Source organism: Pelobates fuscus, chromosome 2, assembly GCF_036172605.1.
Source record: "Pelobates fuscus isolate aPelFus1 chromosome 2, aPelFus1.pri, whole genome shotgun sequence".
Lineage (NCBI taxonomy): Eukaryota > Metazoa > Chordata > Amphibia > Anura > Pelobatidae > Pelobates > Pelobates fuscus.
In genome coordinates, this window is record NC_086318.1 from 159,945,876 (window position 1) to 159,971,175 (window position 25,300).

General features: G+C 41.8%; 1 protein-coding gene across 1 annotated transcript; it reads left to right on the top strand.

Annotated features, from left to right (window-relative positions):
- The first annotated feature begins 2,497 nt into the window (after positions 1–2,497).
- Positions 2,498–12,512, top strand: CLN8 (CLN8 transmembrane ER and ERGIC protein). Its single transcript, XM_063441117.1, has 3 exons — positions 2,498–2,581; positions 4,179–4,836; positions 10,551–12,512. The coding sequence occupies exons 2-3, from the start codon at positions 4,297–4,299 to the stop codon at positions 10,866–10,868; spliced, it is 858 nt and encodes a 285-aa protein (XP_063297187.1). The 5' UTR covers positions 2,498–2,581; positions 4,179–4,296; the 3' UTR covers positions 10,869–12,512.
- Positions 12,513–25,300: the final 12,788 nt, after the last annotated feature.

Genomic DNA, 25,300 nt, shown 5'->3' on the forward strand with positions numbered 1-25,300 from the left:
ATAGTCTTCATCCACCCCCTCCCCATAGACTTCATCCACCCCCTCCCCATAGACTTCATCCACCCCCTCCCCATAGTCTTCATCCCCCCATCCCCATAGACTTCATCCACCCCCTCCCCATAGTCTTCATCCACCCCCTCCCCATAGTCTTCATCCACCCCCTCCCCATAGTCTTCATCCACCCCCTCCCCATAGTCTTCATCCACCCCCTCCCCATAGTCTTCATCCCCCCATCCCCATAGTCTTCATCCACCCCCTCCCCATAGACCTTATCTCCCCCCCTCCCCATAGTCTTCATCCACCCCCTCCTCATAGACTTCATCCACCCCCTCCCCATAGACTTCATCCACCCCCTCCCCATAGACTTCATCCCCCCCATAGACTTCATCCCCCCTTACTGTCCCCCTCCCCCCCTTACTGCCCCCCCCCTACTGTCCCCCTCCCCTCCCTTACTGTCCCCCTCCCCTCCCTTACTGTCCCCCTCCCCTCCCTTACTGTCCCCCTCCCCTTGTCCCATAATTACATACCTGTCTTGTAGCGTTGGCCGGCAGCACAGGGCGCACCGCGGTAGTGGAACTTGAATTTCATGTTCCGGTTTCCGGCGGGACTGAAAGGAAGTGCACACTCAGCTTGTGCACACTTCCTTTCAGTCCCGCCGGAAACCGGAACATGAAATTCAAGTTCCACTACCGCGGTGCGCCCTGTGCTGCCGGCCAACGCTGCAAGACAGGTAAGTAAAGCTTCATATTCGCTCCATAAGACGCACAGACATTTCCCCTCACTTTTGAGGGGAAAAAAAGTGCGTCTTATGGAGCGAAAAATACGGTAATTTAATTTTTAATTCATTTACAAATTTATTTGCAAATTAATTAGGTGTATAGATGTATGTATAGATGTAAAGACCCATATGTATATATATATAAAGACCAACATCCGGGAACCGGTTATATGAACGGGGCAAAAGAAAACCCCTCATTCAAACGTAAAGGTTGAAGTGTCTTAAGTTCATATATCCATCTGGACTCCCTCTGCCTTAAAATGTTATCAAAGTCTCCACGTCTCGGGGTCCTTTTAACCAACTCTAGTCCACAGAACCTGAGGTTATTGGAATCCCCCTGGTGGTGTTCTCTCAAATGTCTCGAGATAGGAGTCTCGAGGCGATTCCTAGGAGATCTCACATGCTCCATAATCCTGTCTTTGAAAGCCCTAAAGGTCTTCCCTACGTATTTCTGTCCACATGTACATGATAGTAGGTATACAAGGCCCTTGGTATTACAGTTAAAAAAACTTTTAATTATAAAGGAGCCCTGTCCCTTGCTATCATTCACAGTTTTGGAGCCTTTCAGGATAAACTTACAGGCTATGCACCTACCACAGCCATATGTGCCTGTTGGAGGAGTACCCAACCAGGTGGTATGGGGTTGTCGTTTGGTGGAGAAGTGACTAGGGACCAAAAGGTCTCGAATATTCCGTCCACGTCTAGCTGTAATATTGACATGTGGACTTAAGGTATCCCTGAGATGTGCGTCATTCAAAAGGATGGGCCAGAATCTCTCAAGTGACTTCCGTACTTCTGGCCACCCCACATCGAATGTTGCAATCATACGGATCATACCAGCGTCCTGGTTAGTGTTCTTTTTTGGATAGTCACACAATAGATCACTCCTCTCAGTCTGGAGTGCTCTTTTATATGCTCTTTTTAAACAGCGATTCGGGTAGCCCTTCTCTTTGAAGTATTGCCTAAGTTGTTTTGCTTGTATTATAAAGTCCTGGGTGTCACTACAGTTTCCCTGAAGACGAAGATATTGGCCTACCGGTATACCCTCCTTAAGGGGTTGAGGGTGGTGGCTAGTCCAGTGTAGAAGGGAGTTGGTTGCTGTAGGTTTTCTAAACAGCGTGGAGTGAAGTGAACCATCTTCACTGATACTAATAGTGACATCCAGGAAATTTATAGAGCGTCCTCCGAATTCAGACGTAAAACGAAAATTTTCATTGTTTTGGTTAAGAAGAATTTCGATTTCTATATCAGAGTGTAAACCCTGTGGGTCCTGGTGCATGACACTATTTAGTATATATTGCTACATGTATCCTATCTACTACTCTGTTATGAGTGAGTTTCCTATATTGTGTTGAGACTGATACATGTGCACATAGCTATGTTTCTGCAGATACCAGGCCCAATTCATTCATCTACTTTTAGAACTTTGTCTGTTCTTTGGTTTTAATTATTTTCTAATAAAGTTGTTTATTATTTTGTCTGAGACGTCGCTCTGGGGTGGCCTGAAGGTGACCAGCCCGTTTTCTTTACGGGGTGATCATATCCTTCATCTCTTTATTCTAATATAAATACATATTTTTACAAACTTGTAAGTTTGTAACTATGTGAAGATAAATGAAATAGACTTCTGAGCACTTCTTAGTGGCAGGCTGACTGCTTAATGGTACAGTCCTCCTCCCCCTTCGGTGGGTGTGCAGATGGACTGTTCCAGGGAAGCAGGAAGTGACTGACGATGTGTGAACTGTATGTAGATCAGATCATGTGCTTGCGACACATTTGGTCTCATTCTGTCGGTCTGTGCAGGTATGCGTCTACACTAAAATCTTATACGGGTTAACTCTTTGGCGCCACGTTACGCTTGTGTAAATATTTTGGCAGTGACTATGCCCCTTATTGTGTTATGTAAGAAAATATGTTATCTGAACTTATTGTGTTTAGGAATGTGAAGTTAGACCTATAGTACAATAGTCCTTTCAGAAATCCTAGTAATGTCTATGTATCTGAGAGTTAAGCAGTGAAATTGAAAAGGCTATATTTTGGCAAATTTTCTATTTTAATGTAAATTATTGATGATTTTATGATGCTTGTTTAGTAACATCAACTGCTGTGTATTTGTACCAAATTCATTATGACAGAGAGAGAGAGAGAGAGAGAGAGAGAGAGAGAGGGTGTGAGTGTGTGTGTGTGTGTGTCTGTGTCTGTCTGTCAGTCAGATCTCTCCTTGGATCAAGAAGCTATTACCCACTAATTAAAAATTATATCCATGAATATTCTATATTTATAAAGTTGCTGTTTAAACTTCTGTATAGACTCTGATAAAGTATGATTCCAGAAAAAAGAACTTGCATTTTTTGTTCCAATAATAGCATTTTACAGCAGCTATAGTTACAGTACTGCTCAGCAAAATCACACACACACACACACACATATATATATCTCAAATCTAGTCTTTAAATTTCAGAGCTAAAATGAAGGGAATAATGTAAAACAAAAACAGTAACTTTTACATGTTTAGAATTTCTCTAGTTGTTAATGTATTAACATTGTTTATACTAAGCCTTTGGTGATAATGTCATTCATTTATTGACCTTGTGCATTCATAGAGTAATTAATTTAGACCAGTGATTCATAAACTGATGAGTACTCACCCAATAGTTGTTTTTTTTAGCACTTTATATATATATATATATATATATATATATATATATATATAATCTCAATATTTCCTCACTTGAACTGCCAAATCATATCAATGAAAGGCACACTTATAGCTGCAACATTTGTAGATCGCTGCAATTATATGCAATTGTTTTGTTATAAGGGTTGTGTTATCTTCCAAATTGAGCTATTTAAACAGCAGATTAACAAAGATTTGACATACTTTATAATAATGATATGCAAAGTATCACTCCCCTTGTTGCTAAATATAAATATAAAACTAGAGCGGCAGGTTCTTGGCCTCCACCCTACTTTATTATTGCACACAGCCGCTAAATGCAATTCTGCTTCAATAACAGTCAGACTCGATTTTTCAGTCTAATGCTTTTTATGGAGAGCATTTCATAGGATCAGAGCAGCATTTTGCCGCACGTGTCCTCAATGTTTTTCTATACAAAGCATAGAATTAGACGAAAACGAGGATGATGTTAGCAGGCTTGCTCATGAAGAAGAAGGCACAGTGGGCAGCTGTGGCAGCAGTGTCTCATGCTGGAAATGTGGTAAGTAAACTTTATGAAACTTTTTAAAAAGTTTAAAATTTTTAAACTATAGTTGTGTTTTTTTGTTTTTTTAAGGCTATAGGTCCCCTTTATTTCACAATGGATATTTCTGGTTAGATGTGCCTTCGCTAACATAACATGAAAAAAAAAGATTCATGATACAATCGTTGTTTATTTTGCAGGTAAAATGCATATCGTCCTTGAAAACAACTCAGAAAATACAGAGCTCTAGGGAGAGCATTCCTTTTTAATGATCTGGAACAATAGAAACAGTAGTACTTTTGCCCTCTTTGTCGAAAAATGTTGACTTACAGTAATCTTTTGAGCTCAATAAACTATGATGCTGATTATTCATCATGGAACACACGGTTAATTATTATGGCGTTGGGTTTTTTTGTTTACCTGGGGATTTTTCTAATATCCCATATAGTATCACTTGCTCTTTGTGGAACCTACAGGTCCATACCTGACAAGGAGAAAGTATTTTGGGACCTTGCAGCTACTCGGGCAGTGTTTGGAGTGCAGTGCACCTATACTGGTCTGACTGCTTTACTCTTCGATCCAGTCCTTGGTAATGACAAGGTCTTAGCTCAGCAGAGCTGGTCTTGGTTTGTTATTTTGACTGCAACAGGCTTTTTTCTTTTTGAAAATATAGCTCTTCATGCTTTTAATTTTCTGTTTTGGACATGTGATCTCTTTCTGGCTGTTCACCACTTGTTTGCATTTTTGGGCTTTTTTGGTACCATGATCTATACCTCAGTTGGACATTATATACCCTGTTTAGTTGTATTACTTGAGATGAGCACACCTTTTACTTGTATATCGTGGATGCTTCTAAAGGTATGTTTTCACCTATTGTTCTATAACTTGTTTGTCTGCGAACTCACTAAACAGTGGATTGTAAATATAGGCCAAATAGCCACATTGGGAATGTCAACCAATTTCACAGCTTTTCTTATTTGTATATTTTGGGCTACATTTTGCAATTCGATTTTCAATTCTCCATAATTCACTGGTTAGTGAACAACATTGTTTTTTTCATAAGGGGCTTTATCACTTTGGTATAACTATAAACAAGTCTGCTAGCTACAGCATATTGTCAGTGGAGAACAGTTAATGGGGACCTAATGAACAAACAAATTAAGGTAATTAGATTGAGCATTACGATTCTATCAATACATTTTGTTAGCAAATGTAAAGATTGGGGGGAAAATAGGTTTTACTCCCAGCTGTCAGGTGTGCCGAGGAATTGACTGATAAGGAGGTGCAGTTGCTGTTGCTGTTTTCCACCCATAGCAACCACAGCGCATGCGCTGTGGTAGCTATGGAATCTCCCTAGCCGGCACTTGGAGTATAGTAGCGGTGCGATATTCCGATCCGATGCCGGCAACTAAGTCAGCATGTCGTTGTCACTGACGTCCCAAGTGGGGCAAATCAAAGAAGAGATCGGGACAGGCCGGATGTGGGTTTATACATGAAGAGTAACATCCACAAAGCAGCGCTGTAAGGTGAGTAAATATGTTTTACATTGAATACACCAGGGCCAGATTAAGAGCCCAGTGGGCCTGGTGCTGACAATTATGATGGGGCCTAATTACAGAAACGTATCGATCAAAAACACTAAAACAGTCGTAACTCTCAAGAGTCATGTATCTGATGAAGATAGTGTTGGAGGGAAACTCAAAGGATGCAGCTAAAAGAAAACACATACTCTATGCTAATCTCTCTCTAATTTATGCTTTCATCTTTCAAGTAAATCCATACCTCCTAACAGCAGTGTCCAGTGAAGCAGGAAGTCAATGGGCGGGGTAAAAGCATGGGCCACTGATACAAATCACGTGACCAGAACTGCCAAAAGGCGCGAACATACCCAAAAAGGGGACATGTCTGTCCAAAAAATTGGAAGGCCAGTCTGGCATCAGTGTCCACATGTCACCCAGTCCCCTAGTCTCCCAGTGTCTGTGTCCCCATTTCTCCCAGTGTCCCCATGTCTCAGTGTGTCCCGTGTCACTAGGATACTCGGGGACACTGGGAGACATGGGGGCACTGAGACACTTGAGGACACTGGGAGACATGGGGGCACTGAGACACTTGAGGACACTGGGAGACACATGGGGGCACTTGTGGATACAGACATGGGGACACTGGGAGAAATGGGGACACAGACACTGAGAGACATAGGGACACAGACATTTGGGGGCACTAAGCCACTAGGGACACTGCGAGACATGGGAACACAGACACTGGGAGACTAGGGGACACTGGGAGACTAGGGGACACTGGGAGACTAGGGGACACTGGGAGACTAGGGGACACTGGGAGGCATGGGGACACTTGTGGACACAGACATGTGGACACTCGGAGACATGGGGACACAGACACTGGGATACTAGATGACACTGGGGACACATGGAGACACTGTGTCCCTAGTGTCTCCATGTCCCAATGTGTATCCCAATGTCCCCATGTGTCTCAGTGTCCCCAAGTGTCTCAGTGCCCCCATGTGTCCCTTAGTGTCTCAGTATCCACATGTCTCCCTGTTGCCTTTCCTCTCATCACTCACTTCCCTGAGTTGTAGTCTGTATCTGCAGGCTGGGAGCTGCTGTCTGAACTCTCTGTGCTGTGTAGCTGCTCCCCCACGGATTAGTGAGTAGAGAGAGGCAGGGAGAGATATGCTGTAACTTCCTATCCCCGCCTCTCTCACACACAGTGACCCCTACTGGCTAATGCTGGTATTGCAGAGTAATCTCCGTTTATACTGAGAAAAATATCTGCATTTGTATTGCTGGTATTACTGCAATACCGGCACGGCCAGGCAGCCTCTAATACTGGCTGTGCTGGTAAATACCAGTCAGGTGGCAAACCTAAGAGTAGTGTGCAAACAAAAAAAGCAAAACAAAAATAAGAAAAAAATCCCCTATGTTAATCCGGCCCTGGAATACACCATATATCTTTGTGTTATATGGTGTATTCAATGTATATGGGAGCGATTTCAGGTAAGTGAACTTTTTTATTACAGGTTCACTTTAAAGCAGGTAACTATCAGCAGGCTCATTACCACCTTTGAGCTTTTAATGCAGCAGGAACTTATACTCCGAGATTCTTCTTTCAGTTATGTCCAACTAAGCTGTCTAGAATGTATTTTGCCAGCTTTACACACTTCTGTTGAAGCTTTAGACATATATTACAACACAGGAGTCTATTCACTAAAAGCTAAATGGTGTTTACATATCAAAATTCATTGTTTTCACCCATTTGCCTATTCACAAAACACAAATTTAGTTGTTATTTTTGTAATTCTTTATTTTGTTGTGCTGCCGCACCACAACAGCAATAGCAAGCATATTACATATACTTAATGACATAGTTGTTGAGAAATCAGAACAATGCGTTACGAGAATAAAAAGGCTAAATATGCTTAGGTATACTGCTATGACTTGAACAGGTTTAGTATGTATGGACAGCGTTTATGCATCGTGGCACTCAAGAATAACTTGCACTTTTTTTTATAATATATGAAAACCAAGAAAAAACTTTGTATATGTAACATAATAGAGGGGTATTTAAGAAGTAGGCAGTATTTATTATGTACGTGGATTACAGCTAAAATATGAGTAACTTAATCAATTTTTGGGTGAGTAAGATGGAAACTAGGAATACATCACGAAAGGGTAGTTAGAGACAAGGCTTACATTTTAAAGAAGTCATCCTGACCTATAATAAGACAATCTCAGATGGTTAGAGGAGAGGTTCCACTGGGACTAACAGGATAGCCATATCTCTGCACCGTATAAGGTAGGAATGCCCGAGTACAATGCGTAAAATAAATACAGAAAAGCATATTATACTTATGCAGTTAAACGGCACAAAAATAGAGCAAGATGGCGTCCACCGATAACATGGAGGACTCAGAGCTTAGGTAGTAAGCCCACGGTCATCAGAGAGTCTCCGACTTGGCCAACCCAAGATTCAGGAAGCCCCAGGGGTACACTGAGAGGCAGTTGATTTATCTTCTCTCCTCCATGAGGAATCTCAGAGCTTGGTGAGTGGCCTGTTGCCTGTTGCCTGCGGGAAGTTCCACAGTTTTCTGTAGCTCCGGCTCCAGGCCTTGAGGGGTGCCATATCTCTGAATCCATCGTTGCTGTTGATGCAGCCCCCTGGCTGAGTTTGCTTGCTGTCGTGAGGTGTATGCTGACGGACCTGATAAACCTAGTTGAGGATGGAGTGGTGTATATCTCCATTGGTGAGTTATGGCCACCATGCAAGTCTAAGTTGCGCAGGGTGAGCTTTCACCAAGATGGCTTTCTGCACCGTTTTTTCTGCACTTTCCCAGTGTGGAAATGCCGTATGTATGTGGCCAAACAATGATAGCTGATCGGGTTTCTCCGGGTAGACCTCAGCTTGGTCTGGAGGAACAGAGGTAAGTCTCTGAGTGTAGTGCTTTTCCAAGAATCAACGGCATATGCTGTCTAAAGCCTCGCGGAAGCTATCCACGTGTGTTGGCAGTCTTGTGTCGACAGCTGGGGCTGTAGGTCTCAGCAGGGCGGCCATTTTTAACAGGTAGGCCTCAACGCCCTGTAGTTGTCAGTTGTCAGCAGGATTGTAAGTTGCTTCAGGAGGACCTCAGTAGTGTCCCAGTGGGGACCGCGTCACCGCAATAACCCCTACCAGTACAAAGGGGGGTAGGAAGCAGATATTTTATAGCAAGCTAGCCAGTTTCGGCTTTGGAGAGCTCCCCTGCCATCCATGCACGAAGGTCGCAGAGAGGTAGGTCTGGTGATCAGGAAGAGGGTAATCCCAATTTTAGTCTTGATCGGTGTGCCAGAGATTCCCCTTCATGACCCTTCATTTCAGGTAGAAAGAGTTTGACTGCTGTAAATAAAGAAAACGTGCCAAGTGCAGGAGCTCACTCAGCACACGTCTGCACAGCTTGGCAGTCAGGCTCCGCCCCCCAAATTCACTTATTTTACACAAAATTGTATGTCTATTCAGCTGCAGTTTTGTTGTCCAACTATTCATATAATATGGGTGATTTGTGTGGTTCCCCGATAGAGGATTGGGAAATTGTACCTAAAACTCTAAGCCCCCTTATCCTAAGCCACCCTAATAGAGGAATTTTAACAACCAAATATAACCCTGTCTTATAGTGTCCCATAGTGTTCCTCACCCCCCCTCCCTGTCCCATAGTATTCTTTACCCCCCTTCCCTGTCCCATAGTGTTCTTCACCCGCCTTCCCTGTCCCATAGTGTTCTTCACCCCTCTGCCCTGTCCCATAGTGTTCTTCACCTCCCTTCCCTGTCCCATAGTGTTCTTCACCTCCCTTCCCTGTCCCATAGTGTTCTTCACCTCCCTTCCCTGTCCCATAGTGTTCTTCACCTCCCTTTCCTGTCCCATAGTGTTCTTCCCCTCCCATTCCTGTCCCATATTGTTCTTCACCCCCCTTCCCTGCCCCATAGTGTTCTTCACCCCCCCTCCCTGCCCCATAGTGTTCTTCACCCCCCCTCCCTACCCCATAGTGTTCTTCACCCCCCTTCCCTGCCCCATAGTGTTCTTCACCCCCCCTCCCTACCCCATAGTGTTCTTCACCCCCCTTCCCTGCCCCATAGTGTTCTTCACCCCCCCTCCCTGCCCCATAGTGTTCTTCACCCCCCCTCCCTGCCCCATAGTGTTCTTCACCCCCCTCCCTGCCCCATAGTGTTCTTCACCCCCCTCCCTGCCCCATAGTGTTCTTCACCCCCCTCCCTGCCCCATAGTGTTCTTCACCCCCCCTCCCTGCCCCATAGTGTTCTTCACCCCCCCTCCCTGCCCCATAGTGTTCTTCACCCCCCCTCCCTGCCCCATAGTGTTCTTCACCCCCCCTCCCTGCCCCATAGTGTTCTTCACCCCCCTCCCTGCCCCATAGTGTTCTTCACCCCCCCTCCCTGTCCCATAGTGTTCTTCACCCCCCTCCCTGTCCCATAGTGTTCCATTCCATCCCACCCCCTGTCCCATAGTGTTCTACCACCCCCGTCCCATAGTGATCCTTAACATCCCCCCTGTCCCCTGTACTATAGTGTCCCCACTCCCCCATCCCTCTCTCTGTGTCTCCTGGTAGCATGGCCGAGCAGAGCAGTGCGCACCGCGATACAGGAGATTCAGTCTCCTTTACACGGCCGGACTGACAGGAAGTGCTCTCTCAGTGAGCACTTCCTTTCAGTCCGGCCGGGTACAGGAAACCTAATTTGCTACACAGAATGCCTGGCAGGAGGGAGTGCTGTGCGTCCACCTCCGGCCTTCACTCCGATCTAGCGCCCCAAAGCGGCCGCTTGTGCTGCCTTATGGACGCGCCGTCCCACTCATTCATTATTGGTATTGCTGGGGATTATCGGCTGATATCGATACTTACAAAAAATCTGTATCGACTGATAATATCGGCAAAACTGATAATCAGTCGATTCCATGTTTCTATTGTTTGATTGTACCTCATTCTCCAATGGTTATTGATTGGTGGTTGTGAAAAAAATTTAAGCACACTCCTTTTAATGCAAATAATTTTTTTTTTTTTTTTTTTCAGGCTGGCTGGTCAGATACTTTATTATGGAAAGCAAACCAATGGGTAATGATTCACATGTTCCATTGTCGCATTGTCCTTACTTACCACATATGGTGGATATGTTTTTGCAATTGGGATAATTTGGTGAGTTCCACCCCAGCTCCTTATTTAGTCTTGTTCTTGACTGGATTAACATTAGTAACATTTGTAATGAACCCCTACTGGACTCATAAGAAGACTTACCAGCTTTTAACTCCTGTTGACTGGAATTTTGAAGCATCCTCTCTCAAATCATCTTTACTTAAGACAGGAAATGGTGGACTTAAGAAGACAAAATAGGAGCCTAATGAAGAAGGTGTTACAGGACATGTTAGAATAAATAGTTTTAATACACACACTGCTCAAAATTCCACTCACTACTACTGTGCTATGGAATCTCCAGATGTGCGGGCAACAGGCCTGTCTAGTAGCATAGGACATTTTAAGGCCTGTATATACATCTATACACATTTCTTTTTTTTTTATTTAAAGTGCTCCTTAATTATTACAACTCCTATTCGTTTTTATTTTTTTTATTTATTTTATTTAATAAATCACAGAAGCCATAGAAAATAACTTTACTCTAGCACCAGGACTGTCTCCTCACTGTAGTCTGATCATCCTCCTGTGAAGTCTTTAAGACTGATGACTTATGTCCAATCAGATGCTTCTCATAGAGAAGCATTAAGATCACAATCACCATGATCTGCCAATCTGATGCTTTTCTCTAAGAAGTGTTGAATCTAAAGCTTCTCATACAGAACTATTAGACACGTACAGAATCTACCATAAATATACTTTGCACCCCTACTGGAAGTCCAATAGATTAAGTAATTTAATCAAAGTTCATCTAAAGCTCTTAAAGGCTGTCTGACAGCCATTAGTATGTGTAAAATTTGCAAAGTGTGAATAGTGGTGTTCCTTAGAAATGGCACTGACCACAACAGAAAAACTGCAGGGCCGCCATCTATGCCCCCAAATCACTTTATTAATGGAACATCCTAACTTTACAAATTGAGAGAAGTATTGAATCATAAAAAAATGCTTGCCACTTTTGCATCATCATGCTGTAGAGTCGTGTTTTTAGCCAAATGTAAACAGTATTGTTTCTCAGAAAAGGCAGTGTTTTGTGTTTGTCAGAGTAATGGGAAAGCACCTATGCCCCCAAAGCCACCATATTAAGATGTAGTGTATTGGGTGCTTAGAGTGCTCCTTTATGCTGAAGTGATTTTAATGATTGGACTGTCCCATAAGATTATAAAGTGTTGAGCACTCAATAGCTGCTATAAAGCTAGGAATTTTGTCCAGACGCCTTGGTGCTTGTCAGCCCATTCAGCACTGGCCACCTAAGGGCCCAACCTAGGCTGACGGCTGTGTGGAATGGCAATAGGCGGCCAAGGAGTAGTAGTCTTTCAGATCTCCTTGCTCTGCTCGCGTGCCCTGCAGGGATGCCAGGATATCACGTAACTCCGTCCCAGCATCACTAAACGGTGCGTGAGGGAGCAGAGCAAGAAGACCTTTAGGGTTACAGGATCACAGCAGCTCCACTGGACCTCATGGAAAGGATCCTCGTTGGACCCCATGGAAAATAAATACACTCCAGCTTTTCCAAAGGTAGGGAGGCTGGGCGGACGTAAATTAGATTTAAAAAAAAAATTTGAGTGTGATTGTGTGCCTGTCACTGAGTGGCTGTTTAGGTGACCAGCACTCACTTTTTTTTCCCACAACGTGCCAGTCTTGCCTCGGTTGGCTCTGCCTCGATGGCTGACATAATCTTGATGATCTCACCCAATCCTATGTTTTCCTATAGGAACACATTTTTACGCTATTGCGCATGGGTGTCAAAACGCCACGCTGTGCCAATCAGCATCTCCTCACATAGATGCATTGAATCAGTGAATCTCTATGGGGAACGTTCAGTGCCTACATTCAGAGCGTGGAGATGCTAAAAAAGTAGGTGCTGCACACTGTGCAGATTTGGACTAGGAAGCACTTGTTGTGGCCGTATGAGTGACTGCCGCTAGAGGTGTTGCTAGTCAGCAATATAAACACTGAAAAGCATGCAGAGAGGCTATAGACATCAGAGCCACTACATTAATCTGTAGTGGTTCTGGTGCCTATAGTGTCCTTTTAACCCCTTAAGGACCAAACTTCTGGAATAAAAGGGAATCATGACATGTCACACCTGTCATGTGTCCTTAAGGGGTTAAGAACTGTATTTTTGTCGTTGAAAATAAAGCTTTGTAAGTTGAAAAAAATATTCTGGCTAATAGCTTTTTTAGCTGGCTCCTAGATTCAAAGCAAATTTGTCAAGCCCAAACTTAAGAGTATCACAATAACCTAAAAATTAGTTTGTCATTTCTTTAGTAGTACCTAATATTAATGATAATCACAGTTCTGTATTATTCATTCAAATAGTAAGTGAAGAAACTTACAAAGTATCCTGGCTCTGTAGGGTAAGGCCTTAAGAGCACCTCTGGGAAGTATTTCAGTGTTTTTTGCATCCAGAAAAGAAATTGCACAGACACAAAACATTGTCAAAAGAACATTTTGTATATCCACCAAATACAAAGTAACGCTTGAATTCTAAACCTGTGGGACATCTTAAAAGTTACAATGTCATAGAGAATTGATACAGGTTGAGTACACAGTCACTTTCTTGTTTGTTGGAACAATATCATTAACCTTGAACGTCAGTACCATTTGAGTGTTATTAATTATTCTGTTATGAAATCAAATATTCCAAATAAACAAGTGTTCTTCCATATTGACATATAGCAATAGTATTGATAACATGATATCATGTAATACGCACTGTTTAATTTTCTAGTCATTTTTTTGTATTTATGTTTACCTAATTTAGGATTTTATGAATGCATAATATGACATTAATGCTCAGTGTGTTCTTTAATATTCAATGCTCATATGTGTTATTTGTATAACGAAAAACGAAGCATACAGTGGTACGGCTTGTAACATTGTGTTTATCTAATGGTATAAAATTATATATTTAATACAGAAGTTTCTTGTGATTGATGAATGACTACTCCTACCTCTCTCAACTTGCTAATCTTTCCAAGTTTTTGTTTTGTTTTAATATAAAAATGTTTTATCAATACTTTAAGCCAGCTCATTTTGAGGACTTCTTTCTAGAACTATAGTTAACACGCTGATCATGTACTGTTGTTTGACACAAAAACAGTGGTATTCAGCAGTTCATAGAATGGGATCAGAGCCATTGCTAGGGGGGGAAGTGGGGGGGGGGAGGGGGGGCGCAGACCATGGCTGGAGCCATGCATATGGTCCTGAAAAACCTAGGGTATAATTTTGGAACCCTCTTGTTATTGTTTGGGGAACAATAGCTGAGGTGACAACTCTTGGCACAGCATGACTAGATACCCCTCTTGTAACACCTCTCACTAATCTTCAGACTCTGTACAATAAATATATTTAAAACTGTATTTCGAATATCAAATAAAAAGCAGCATGTATACTATCCAGGATATTCTACTGATAAAGCAGCTGCTGCAGCCACCTGTATGGGAACCCTAGATTGTGCACAGTCTTTATGTATTTGTTAACACACTGTAGAAGTGACTTTGAGGAAATTAGTAATTTCAAATAATTTTTTACTAAAAGAGACTAGACAAACTTTGCCACGTTTACTTGAGAAAATTATACATATCTATTATCGGCATAGAATTTTGTGAGGGTTTTTTTATGGTAGGGGAGAGTGTGAATATGTTGTCCTATAATATGGGAATGGTAACTTCTATTATGTTTTCAATTGTGTTTCTTTGGGGCTTGAGAGGGTATTGGGCAAAAATAATCTTAACAGGCTTTAAACCAGTGATAATAACCAGTGTAGAACTGAAATATTGCTGAGAGAGAGAGTACATAGTTTTGAACTGTGTGTTATGTGAACCACACATTCAAAGGTTCAATGCTTTTTTGGAGGTCTATAAAACCCAGAAATTCGCATTATTTTAAAATATATGTGCCACTGCTTTAAAAAAACAAAAACTGTCACATCTGATATTTTGGATAACCAAGTAGGTAAATAAAAAGCTACAGGTTGTACTGTTTTTGTTTGTTTTTTATGTTAATTATTATTATTTTTTTTAATTATCAACCATTTATTTTACTGCAAGGAATGGTCCACTTATTATTATTATTCACACACACACCACCACCACCACCAACACCCCCCCCCCCCCCAAACTACAGAAAGGGGAAGTGTAGGTCAAGAATGGCTTATTGTGAAAACAAACAGCACAAGTTAGGTAATAAACCCCAATATCTATAATCAATAATTCTCCCTTTGCAATATCATATAAACCAGAACCTACACTGTATGGACACACGTATTGAATGGGACACCTGCCCATTACACCAACAGGGGCTTTTATAAAATTGCATTCTAAATAAATAGATACTAATATGTAGATGGTCTACCATTTGCAGCTATAACCGCTTCCACTCTTCTGGGAAGGCTTTCCACAAGATATTGGATTATTTCTGTGGGAATCTTTGCCTATTCGCCCAGTAGAGCACTTATGTTGGAAGAGAAGGCCTGGCTCGCAATCTCCATTACAGTTCATCTTAAAGGTGTTCAGTGGGCTTGAGGTCAGGGCTATAACTGGGCCAGTCAAGCTCTTCCACACCAAACTCATCCAACCATGTCTTCATGGACCTTGCTTTGTACTCAGGGAAACAGTCCTGCTGGAATAGAAATGGTCCTTCCCCAAACCATGACACAAAGCTGGAAGCATACCATTGTTCAAAGTGTGTTGGTATGCTGAAGCATTGAGATTTCCTTTCACTAGAAGGGGCCTAGCCCAGCATCCGAAAAACAACCCCATACTATTATCCCTCCTTTATCAAAATTTACAGTTGGCACAATGCAATCTGGCAGGCAACGTTCTCCTGGCACATGTAAAACCAAATTCGCTAATTAGAATGCCAAATAGAGAAGCGTGATTTGTCACTCCAAGAACAGGTTTCCACTGCTCTAGAAGTGGTATTCATCTAATTGCTGTTTAAACATCTATACAGACTGATAAAAACTCTCTCTTCTGGCAAAGAATTCCACCTTACCTTTGCTTAATTGCCTTTCTTCCAGTCTGAATGTGTGGCCTGTCATCCTATGTATAGTCCTATTTAGGAATAGATTTACAGACACTGGTTTGTACATACTATCATATCCCCTCCGAGGTGCCGTTTTTCTAAACTAAAGACATTTGTTGACCTTTCTCATGACTAGTTAATTTAGTTTACCTTCCCACTATGATACATTGATTTCAATTTTTCTTTTATATTTATTACCCAGCGGTACGTAATGAGAAGTATAGATTTCTAATATTTGTTTGAACATATTCCATGTATTCTTAGTGAAGTTTTTTCACTAAAGAGTTTATACCTGTCAATATTTTGTAAAGCTGCCATAATCTTGTTGGAATTGGCATTTTTTTAAATGTGTTTCAGTGTATCCCAGTATAGTGAGTGTAAATGCATACAGGGTGAAAAATATTAGAAATAGTTTGGGTAAAGAGTGGGTTAAGCTTAGAGAGGGGTTAATGTCAGTTTGTTTAAAATAGGAGGATAAAAATCTTGAGAAGAGTTATAGTTGTGGTATAAGGGGAATTTAGAAATAGTGGGTATAATATTAGAGTGGGGTATAATTTAGTATTCTGGGGTGCCGGGCCGCCGAGCTGGCTGGCGGCCATTATTTACAGCTCTGGTCACAAAGATTTTAAAACGGACTAAAAAAACCACATCTGAAAGTTTTGCTGGAATCAAGTGGGGGAACCTGCCAGCATTACATTGATCATGGCCCAATGCAGAACGCTGAAGATGTGCGGACGTCCGTGTGGTTTGGACCTTCATGTGGACTCAGACTCATGCATTGTGGCCCTGGGGGAATGGCAAGTTGCAAACTGCCTGCAAGAGAAGACGTGCCTCACCTGTGTTGGTTGTGGCTATAAGTATAAATGGTATGAACAATTGGGTGTTGTCGGAGCGCTATATAACTCTAGTAAAAAAATTTCAGAGCAAATATATCTTTAAATTAATGTTAAACTCTGTGGGAAAAGTGATATATATTCTAGCTACAACACTTTAACATAACATCCAACAGTAAATATTGAAGTGGAGCGATATTTAGACAATCAGCCCCTACACACATGCAGCCAAAACAAACCAAAAGTGTTTATACTTATACTCCTTAATTGATAGCAGTCATATGTCCAAGGTTCATATGGTACATGGAAAAAATAGATTGAAGATAGTGATAGGGCAGATCTGTATGTACAATGTTCAGATTGCACCTTTGCGCATAGTGTTCATTAACACATACAATTAGTATACTTATTACATAAGGAATAGTGACAATTTATTTAACATTCCACAATATTAAAAAAAAAAGGATTTAAAAATATACATCCACACTTATAAAAAATAAAGCACTTAATTTTCGATAAGAAATGGTAAACAGATAACTGCTTACTAGATTAGGTGGTGAGTTCTGCGGTATATTTTCCCGTGACTCACATGCATGCTTCCCACACTGGGAGATGTCTCCTGCGGGCTGGTCTTGCAAAGTGTCAATACCTGGAGTCCAGTTCGCCAGTTAGCGTACTGTAGGGCAAATGCTGTTTGATTCTCCCGGCTTCCGCTTGGCTCCTAATAATTACACTTGCAGGGTTAAGGATGGTGGGAGTTGGCACCCAGACCACTCCAATGGGCAAAAGTGGTCTGGGTGCCTGGAGTGTCCCTTTAAGTATGGCAGAGGGAGATTTCAACTTACCTGCACAGTGGACCGATCCTGCAGTGGGACAGGAAGCTCCCAGTCAATATGTGGGACTCCTGCCTCTGGGTTTTGTGGGGACCTGGAGAACGGTGTCCCCCGTCACTGTGAGCCCTGCTCGACTATGGGGGTCCTGTGGCCGGTGCATCAAAGGTGTGGCCGGTAATAGTGGAGACATTTGGAGGTTCCCTTCCTGCCCTACCGGAGGCACTGGTATTGTTGTGGAGGTGCAGATGACAGCTGGCCTGTGGACTCTATGGGAGGGGGTTGACATAGATAGTGAATCCTTCGAGTGTACAAAAGTTGTTCAATCTACAAGCATTTTTTTCTTTTTAGCTTTTTTTAGCCCTTGGTGAAGATACTGTCATAATTTTTTTTTAATTATTAATGGTTGCATGTGCTTGGTTCAAGACCCCTAGAGATACAGTGATATGATTTTTGCCCCTTAGGTCACTCGATGAGGAGTCTTCACCCTGGGTCCTTTTTATGAGTCACCTTCTGTTATTGGGGATATTTTTTTTCTTTCTGCCCCAAGAGGAGCCCTATATTTGTTTTATTACACTGTTTATTGTTAAAGACAAAAAGTGGATTTAAGGTTCCTAGAGTTCCATACCGAATATTGCAGAATTTATTCCTTACATTCCCCTTTATCAAAATATGAGTGCATCCTTGTTAGAATTTCAGCCAGCTAAATCATGTTTTATTTTTATATTTCCACATGATTCTCAATCATGCCCATGTTTACTCTAAATGTATTCTACACAGTTTCATGTCTTGCATTACACAGATGCCATTATTTATCTTTGTCTGTATTTATAAATGGCGTAGTGCTATATTTGTTTGATAATGTTTATATACTAAAGCACTGACCTACGGCATGTCCATGATTGACATGTTCATCTTTGCTCTTGTAATGTGATGCCACCTGTTGATTCTTTAGCCCTATACAGGCTGTGCCTTCCCAGTGTTATTATACCTTGTACTACCGACTCGCAAATATATTCCATGCTCATACATGTTTTAACATGCTATAAAGTGCTATGCTTTTACTGCTAATGCATGTTTTCTCTTTTTTACCTACATATACAGGGAGTGCAGAATTATTAGGCAAGTTGTATTTTTGAGGATTAATTTTATTATTGAACAACAACCATGTTCTCAATGAACCCAAAAAACTCATTAATATCAAAGCTGAATATTTTTGGAAGTAGTTTTTAGTTTGTTTTTAGTTATAGCTATTTTAGGGGGATATCTGTGTGTGCAGGTGACTATTACTGTGCATAATTATTAGGCAACTTAACAAAAAACAAATATATACCCATTTCAATTATTTATTTTTACCAGTGAAACCAATATAACATCTCAACATTCACAAATATACATTTCTGACATTCAAAAACATAACAAAAACAAATCATTGACCAATATAGCCACCTTTCTTTGCAAGGACACTCAAAAGCCTGCCATCCATGGATTCTGTCAGTGTTTTGATCTGTTCACCATCAACATTGCGTGCAGAAGCAACCACAGCCTCCCAGACACTGTTCAGAGAGGTGTACTGTTTTCCCTCCTTGTAAATCTCACATTTGATGATGGACCACAGGTTCTCAATGGGGTTCAGATCAGGTGAACAAGGAGGCCATGTCATTAGATTTTCTTCTTTTATACCCTTTCTTGCCAGCCACGCTGTGGAGTACTTGGACGCGTGTGATGGAGCATTGTCCTGCATGAAAATCATGTTTTTCTTGAAGGATGCAGACTTCTTCCTGTACCACTGCTTGAAGAAGGTGTCTTCCAGAAACTGGGAGTTGAGCTTGACTCCATCCTCAACCCGAAAAGGCCCCATAAAGCTCATCTTTGATGATACCAGCCCAAACCAGTACTCCACCTCCACCTTGCTGGCGTCTGAGTCAGACTGGAGCTCTCTGCCCTTTACCAATCCATCCATCTGGCCCATCAAGACTCACTCTCATTTCATCAGTCCATAAAACTTTAGAAGAATCAGTCTTGAGATATTTCTTGGCCCAGTCTTGACGTTTCAGCTTGTGTGTCTTGTTCAGTGGTGGTCGTCTTTCAGCCTTTCTTACCTTGGCCATGTCTCTGAGTATTGCACACCTTGTGCTTTCGGGCACTCCAGTGATGTTGCAGCTCTGAAATATGGCCAAACTGGTGGCAAGTGGCATCTTGGCAGCTGCACGCTTGACTTTTCTCAGTTCATGGGCAGTTATTTTGCGCCTTGGTTTCTCCACACGCTTCTTGCGACCCTGTTGACTATTTTGAATGAAACGCTTGATTGTTCGATGATCACGCTTCAGAAGCTTTGCAATTTTAAGAGTGCTGCATCCCTCTGCAAGATATCTCACTATTTTTGACTTTTCTGAGCCTGTCAAGTCCTTCTTTTGACCCATTTTGCCAAAGGAAAGGAAGTTGCCTAATAATTATGCACACCTGATATAGGGTGTTGATGTCATTAGACCACACCCCTTCTCATTACAGAGATGCACATCACCTAATATGCTTAATTGGTAGTAGGCTTTCGAGCCTATACAGCTTGGAGTAAGACAACATGCATAAAGAGGATGATGTGGTCAAAATATTCATTTGCCTAATAATTCTGCACACAGTGTAGACTTTGTTTTAACCCCTTAAGGACCAAACTTCTGGAATAAAAGGGAATCATGACATGTCACACATGTCATGTGTCCTTAAGGGGTTAACATGCTGTAAAATGCCAAGTTCTAATAAACTTTGAATGATTTGAAAAAAAAAATAGTATTATTCCATGATGTGTTTATTTTAGGGGGACGCCAAAATCATCTTCACCTGTGTACCCATCAACAAAATAACTTCAAGAAGTAGGTTAATATATTATTAAATTATTCATATTTTAAGCTACTTGTTCATGTTATCATTTTGTTTATTATTATATTCCTTGATGGGGAACATACCACCTATGCTGTTTAGGATTGCGCAGTACTTGTTTGCTCTTCCTTTGAGAGCATATCTCCTTTTATTTTTTGTTTTTATATTTTTTTCTTATATTACTGGAGCACTATCTACTGGCATTCCAGAATACATTGAATGTGAGCACCGCTATTACTGCTGCTGACCTTACAACGCTAACCACTGACCTAAAGACACCTCCTCATATAGGATTAGGACCATCTACATAGCCGCAGACGGGGATTGTACCGTCCAGGCACCGTGACCTTTAGCTGATCTTGAGCTCCAGAAAAGTGTAAGTGCAATCTCTTTTATTTGCCATATTTTATACCCTGAAATACTACACTATATTTGGGTTTGGTCCCTTCTATTTGTTATATTGCTCCATTGGAACTAAGGACTTCAGTTGTAAGCGCTTCTTCCCGTCATTCTCTTACGTCCTGTCAGTCTGTTGGGTACAGGAAACAAATCCTCCTGTACCACGGTCCGCTCAGTTAGGCCACGCTACACTGAGTGACTGGCAGGAGGGAGTGGTAAACTCATCAGCTCCTTTGGCTTCTATTATCATTTATATGTAGATGACACACAAATCTACCTGTCCTCTCCTGATCTCTCTCCGCCCATCTTGACTCGTGTCTCTGACTGCCTCTCAGCGATTTCCAATTGGATGGCTGCTCACTTTCTTAAACTCAGCCTGTCCAAAACAGAACTTCTGGTCTTTCCTCCTTCAAGTGTTGCTACTCCCATGTCTGTCTCCCTCCAAGTCAACATCAACACCATCACCTCTGCCTCGCAGGCTCGCTGCCTAGGTGTTCTCTTTGACTATGACCTATCCTTCACCCCTCATGTCCAGTCGATCACCAAATCCTGCAGCTCCCATCTCAAAAACATAGCTCGCATCCGCCCCTATTTAACACCAGACGCGGCTAAGGTGCTGGTCCATGCCGTTGTTCTTTCTCGATTTGACTACTTCAATCCCCTTCTCAGTAGTCTTACGTGTTCCCAGATTGCACCGCTGCAATCTATTATGAACGTGGCAGCAAGGCTCGTTTTCCTGTCCACCTGCACCTCTCACGCCTCCCCCCTCTGTCAGTCCCTAAATTGGCTTACAGTTAGATATAGGGCTCAATTTAAGATTATGTTGCTTGCTTACAAGTTCCTACATAATGCTGCTCCAACCTACCTATCCTCCCTAATACTATGTGGCAAAAATAACCTCGCCACTGGGTTTTGGAGAGGACTAATCACCAGCCTTTTGCCCAAAGACTATGGGCTCTGCATGCTAAAAAGTATATTTGGGCTTATTGGATTTTAAAACACTTTGTCTGCCCCCTTAAATCCATGGGAAAATGTGCGTCTTCCCCTCCCCCTTTTTCCTGTCCTATTGTTCTCCAGCAGGGCGTTGTCCCAGGGACACTGCCAGACCAGTTGAAACTGGCTGCTTTGTCCCTCCTCAATCTCTCATCAGCCCTTGCTATTGGGTCCAACTGTATTCGTGAGATCTGAGCGCTTCTCGGACATATTGAGCATTCAGATCCAAGCTATCTGGGGATATGTTGGACATATAGGTTAAACATTGTATTATATGAGTTATGAATATTATGTGGTTTTTATTTCAGTTTTTGACTTAGCGATATTTACTGTACCTGGAGATAATTAAGTTACCACATCCACTTAACCCAATTATCTCCAGGATAGAGGAGAAGATAGACTGGCTGCACAGCCTAAATCTGTGGAACTATTTTGGGCATGAAAACCATGCTTGCGGTCGGTCAAATGTGACTTCCACAAAACTTTTGAATCCCTGCTCTGATCTGGGTGATTTTTGGATATGTTGTTCACCCAGATCAGGGCTATCTAGGGTTGTGGGGATATGTGGTGTTTTGGGGTGTTTTCTGTGTTTTGTGAAAAATGTGTGTTTTCTGCCTGTGGGTAATTGAGTTAGTCCATTGTGTTTGTTAATTGTATCACAGGCAGAGGGGAGGGTTTGTGTACATTATCTGGGAGTGTCTAACTGTACAAGTCTGTCCTGATTGGCTTTGTAACTTTGTATCCTGTGTTTCACAAGGTCCAAGTGGGTGGTAACCTTGTGGGAAAACCTGTATAAAAAAGACAATAAACCCTCAGACTGCTGATTTCCTGTTTTACCCTCAACATAGAACCTTGTCTCATGTGTGGGGGGAAAGGCTGCATCTACACTGGGGATTGCTATATGCTGTATACACCCCTGGCTATAATCACTAAGCTCTTTTAAGAGCTTGTTCCTGCTTCGCTCTCTGAAGGAAGAGAGGTTCACCCACTGGAGCCTGGAGCCTTGTTGTAGGTCCAGGGTGGATAGGAGACGGCGAAACCCCAACCAAGCTGCGGCTTTTCGTGGGGTCTGCAGTGCTTATGGTGTCAAGTGGAGTGCTTGGAGACCTCGGGAAGCACTAGGAGCATCCATCAACGGAGGTACCCAGTCGGGGTGCCAGGTGACCCGTTACAACAAGTATGTCCCGTCGAGCCCCTGCGCTCTGCCGAAGACCTCCGTCTGTCCTCTTGTATTATTTGTATTACCAATTGGTGCACAAACTACCTTTTTTAAAAAAAAAATTTCAAATGTTTTGCCCATTTTGGGCAGTGGAGTGTTCATTTAAGCATTTTTATCACTGCACCTCCCTTCAAGATACAACCTACAGCAATTATGTCCTTGTTTGGTCATTTAATATTAGAAAACATTTTATGACTGTTGATGCAGACCCACTCCTGTTTTATCTTGTTTGTGGATAACAAGTCCACTTTGAGTTCTAGTACATTATGAAAGTATTTTTGAATGCTGTGAAACATGTTTTATGGTAAACGTAACCTTTATTTTGCAACTAGTTTCCCTTGTACAATATGCTTATGCCAAATTGTTTAAGCAATAGCATACATACATATTGTTAAAGGGACACGTTAAGAGCCAGAACCACTACAGGTTCATGTTGTGAATCTGGTGTAAAGAGACTGTCCTGAAATCTCGGCAGTGTAAACACTGCCTTTTCTGAGAAGGCAGGAGATGCTGATTGGCGCAAAGCATTTATTCCTACATACGTGGTATCTGTTCCTATTAAACGTATGGGAAAGCATTGGATTGGCTGAGATCATCATCGTTTATGAATTCATGGGGAAGGTAAGGTCAGGGTAAGCAAAACAGCCTTTTAGGGGTAGCACAGGAATCTTAATAAGAAGGTAAACTTTCTATCATTAGAAATTACCTTTCCCCAGGTATTATATTCCCTCCACACTTAGCGAATGTGTTGTTATGGTAAACCAGAAACAAAGCTCTGAGTCAATCACTCAGCATTAGGTAGGGATGCCACCTTTCTTGGAAGAAAAACAAAATACAGTCCATGCTAAATTGCGTAATTAATTATATTTGCGTTACATCACAGGATATGACATCACAGTATGTAAATCACAAGGGATGACACGAGTAAAAAAACAAATACATTTGAAAATGGGAAAATGATGAAAAGCACACACACACACACACAAAAACTACTTACAGTTTGATTCTGCAGTTTAAAGGAGATTGGCTGCTCTTCTGAGAGCGGGTTTATTCACTAACCACAAAAATGTAACGAATTACAATCTGAATTGCAAAATCTAAATTCAATTAGCCAAGCTGTGCCTAGGATGAATAGGATAATTTAATCAAATCAATGATTTTTGTCTTTGGTTTGCAATTAATATTTCAATTCATTACATTTCACAGCTTACTTAAGAATTTAGTGTAGATAATTGAAAACCAAACTTCAAAATTAAGTCCAAAGTAGTGGATTTGGAAAGATTCTCCAGTTTTGCTAGTCCCACTATGGTTATGTATAGCTTGAATTTTGCAATTTGTTTTTGATGTTGCTATTATGTGAACACATTCATGTATTTAATCTTGTTGAGTGAAATTTTATTAGGAATGTCAGAGGCACACTACAGACACATGAAGCAAGTTAGCTTACTAAAGTGTTTTATGTGGCTGGAGTCTGACATTTATTTCAGTTATTTTTTTTATCAAAGTGCCGATTTCAAGAGAATTAAACATCACACTCCTCACAGCTCTACAGATCATTGAGAAGCATTGCAAACCTACCATAGGGGCGACTGGAATCTTCCCAGAGGGGATGGCTTACAAAGGCTACAGACAGGCAGTCTGCAGCTTTGCACAAAATAACGTTTTTAAAAATTGTGTGTTAACGCCCATGGTCTGTCCACCTGTTAACCCTCATGATCTGTGTATCTCCTAGCAGACTCTCCTCTCATTGTCTCTGCCCTATTCCTCCCTTCTCTGATATGCAGTCTGTTTGCAGGATGAAGTTGTGCTCTCTGCTGCTCCCCTGCAGATTCAGTCAGCAGAGTGAGACAGGGAGATGATGTAACTCCCTACCCCATGCTCTCTCCATGATCCCTATTGGCTGGTCAGTATTGCTCCGAATTATTATTTTTTTTTTTATAAAGCGACACCGGTCAGGAAGCCTTAAATACCAGCTGTGCCGGTATAATAGCAGAAAGGTGACAACCCTAGCGGCAGGGCCATTAGGAAGCTGACATGAGTCGTGTGGGTAATGTGGTATGTTTGTAAGTGTTTAAATACATTTTATTTTCACTATATATGATTACAGGCTATTAAAGCTAAACATTTGTGTGGGTTGGTGCTCTCCAACCCCCCTCCCCTCCCCCAATACAACTCACCTATTATTGTACCTGTGTTGCCCATTTCATTTATTTCTCTTGCTTACAATATATCAGTGTATTATTTTCAAACAACTTAGTCTCATTTACAAGTTGCACCGCCCTTAATTATTTTCTACTATACACTTAACCTTGCCGCCTCACTTATTTTACCACCTTCTTCAATTCTGGTCATTCTCAAACCTGCCCCTATTACTTTCTCACATCAAATCAGCAATCTCCTTTGCAGACTCCCAAAACAACAGTGAAAGTCCCTGCTCTAAACAGTGGTGGATCC

Excerpts from the sequence above, each read along its gene's own strand:
- CLN8 (XM_063441117.1), top strand. The coding sequence starts at position 4,297 with ATGTTGACTTACAGTAATCTTTTGAGCTCAATAAACTATGATGCTGAT. Across the intron at positions 4,837-10,550 it reads TATCGTGGATGCTTCTAAAG|GCTGGCTGGTCAGATACTTT; the intron begins GTATGTTTTCAC and ends TTTTTTTTTCAG.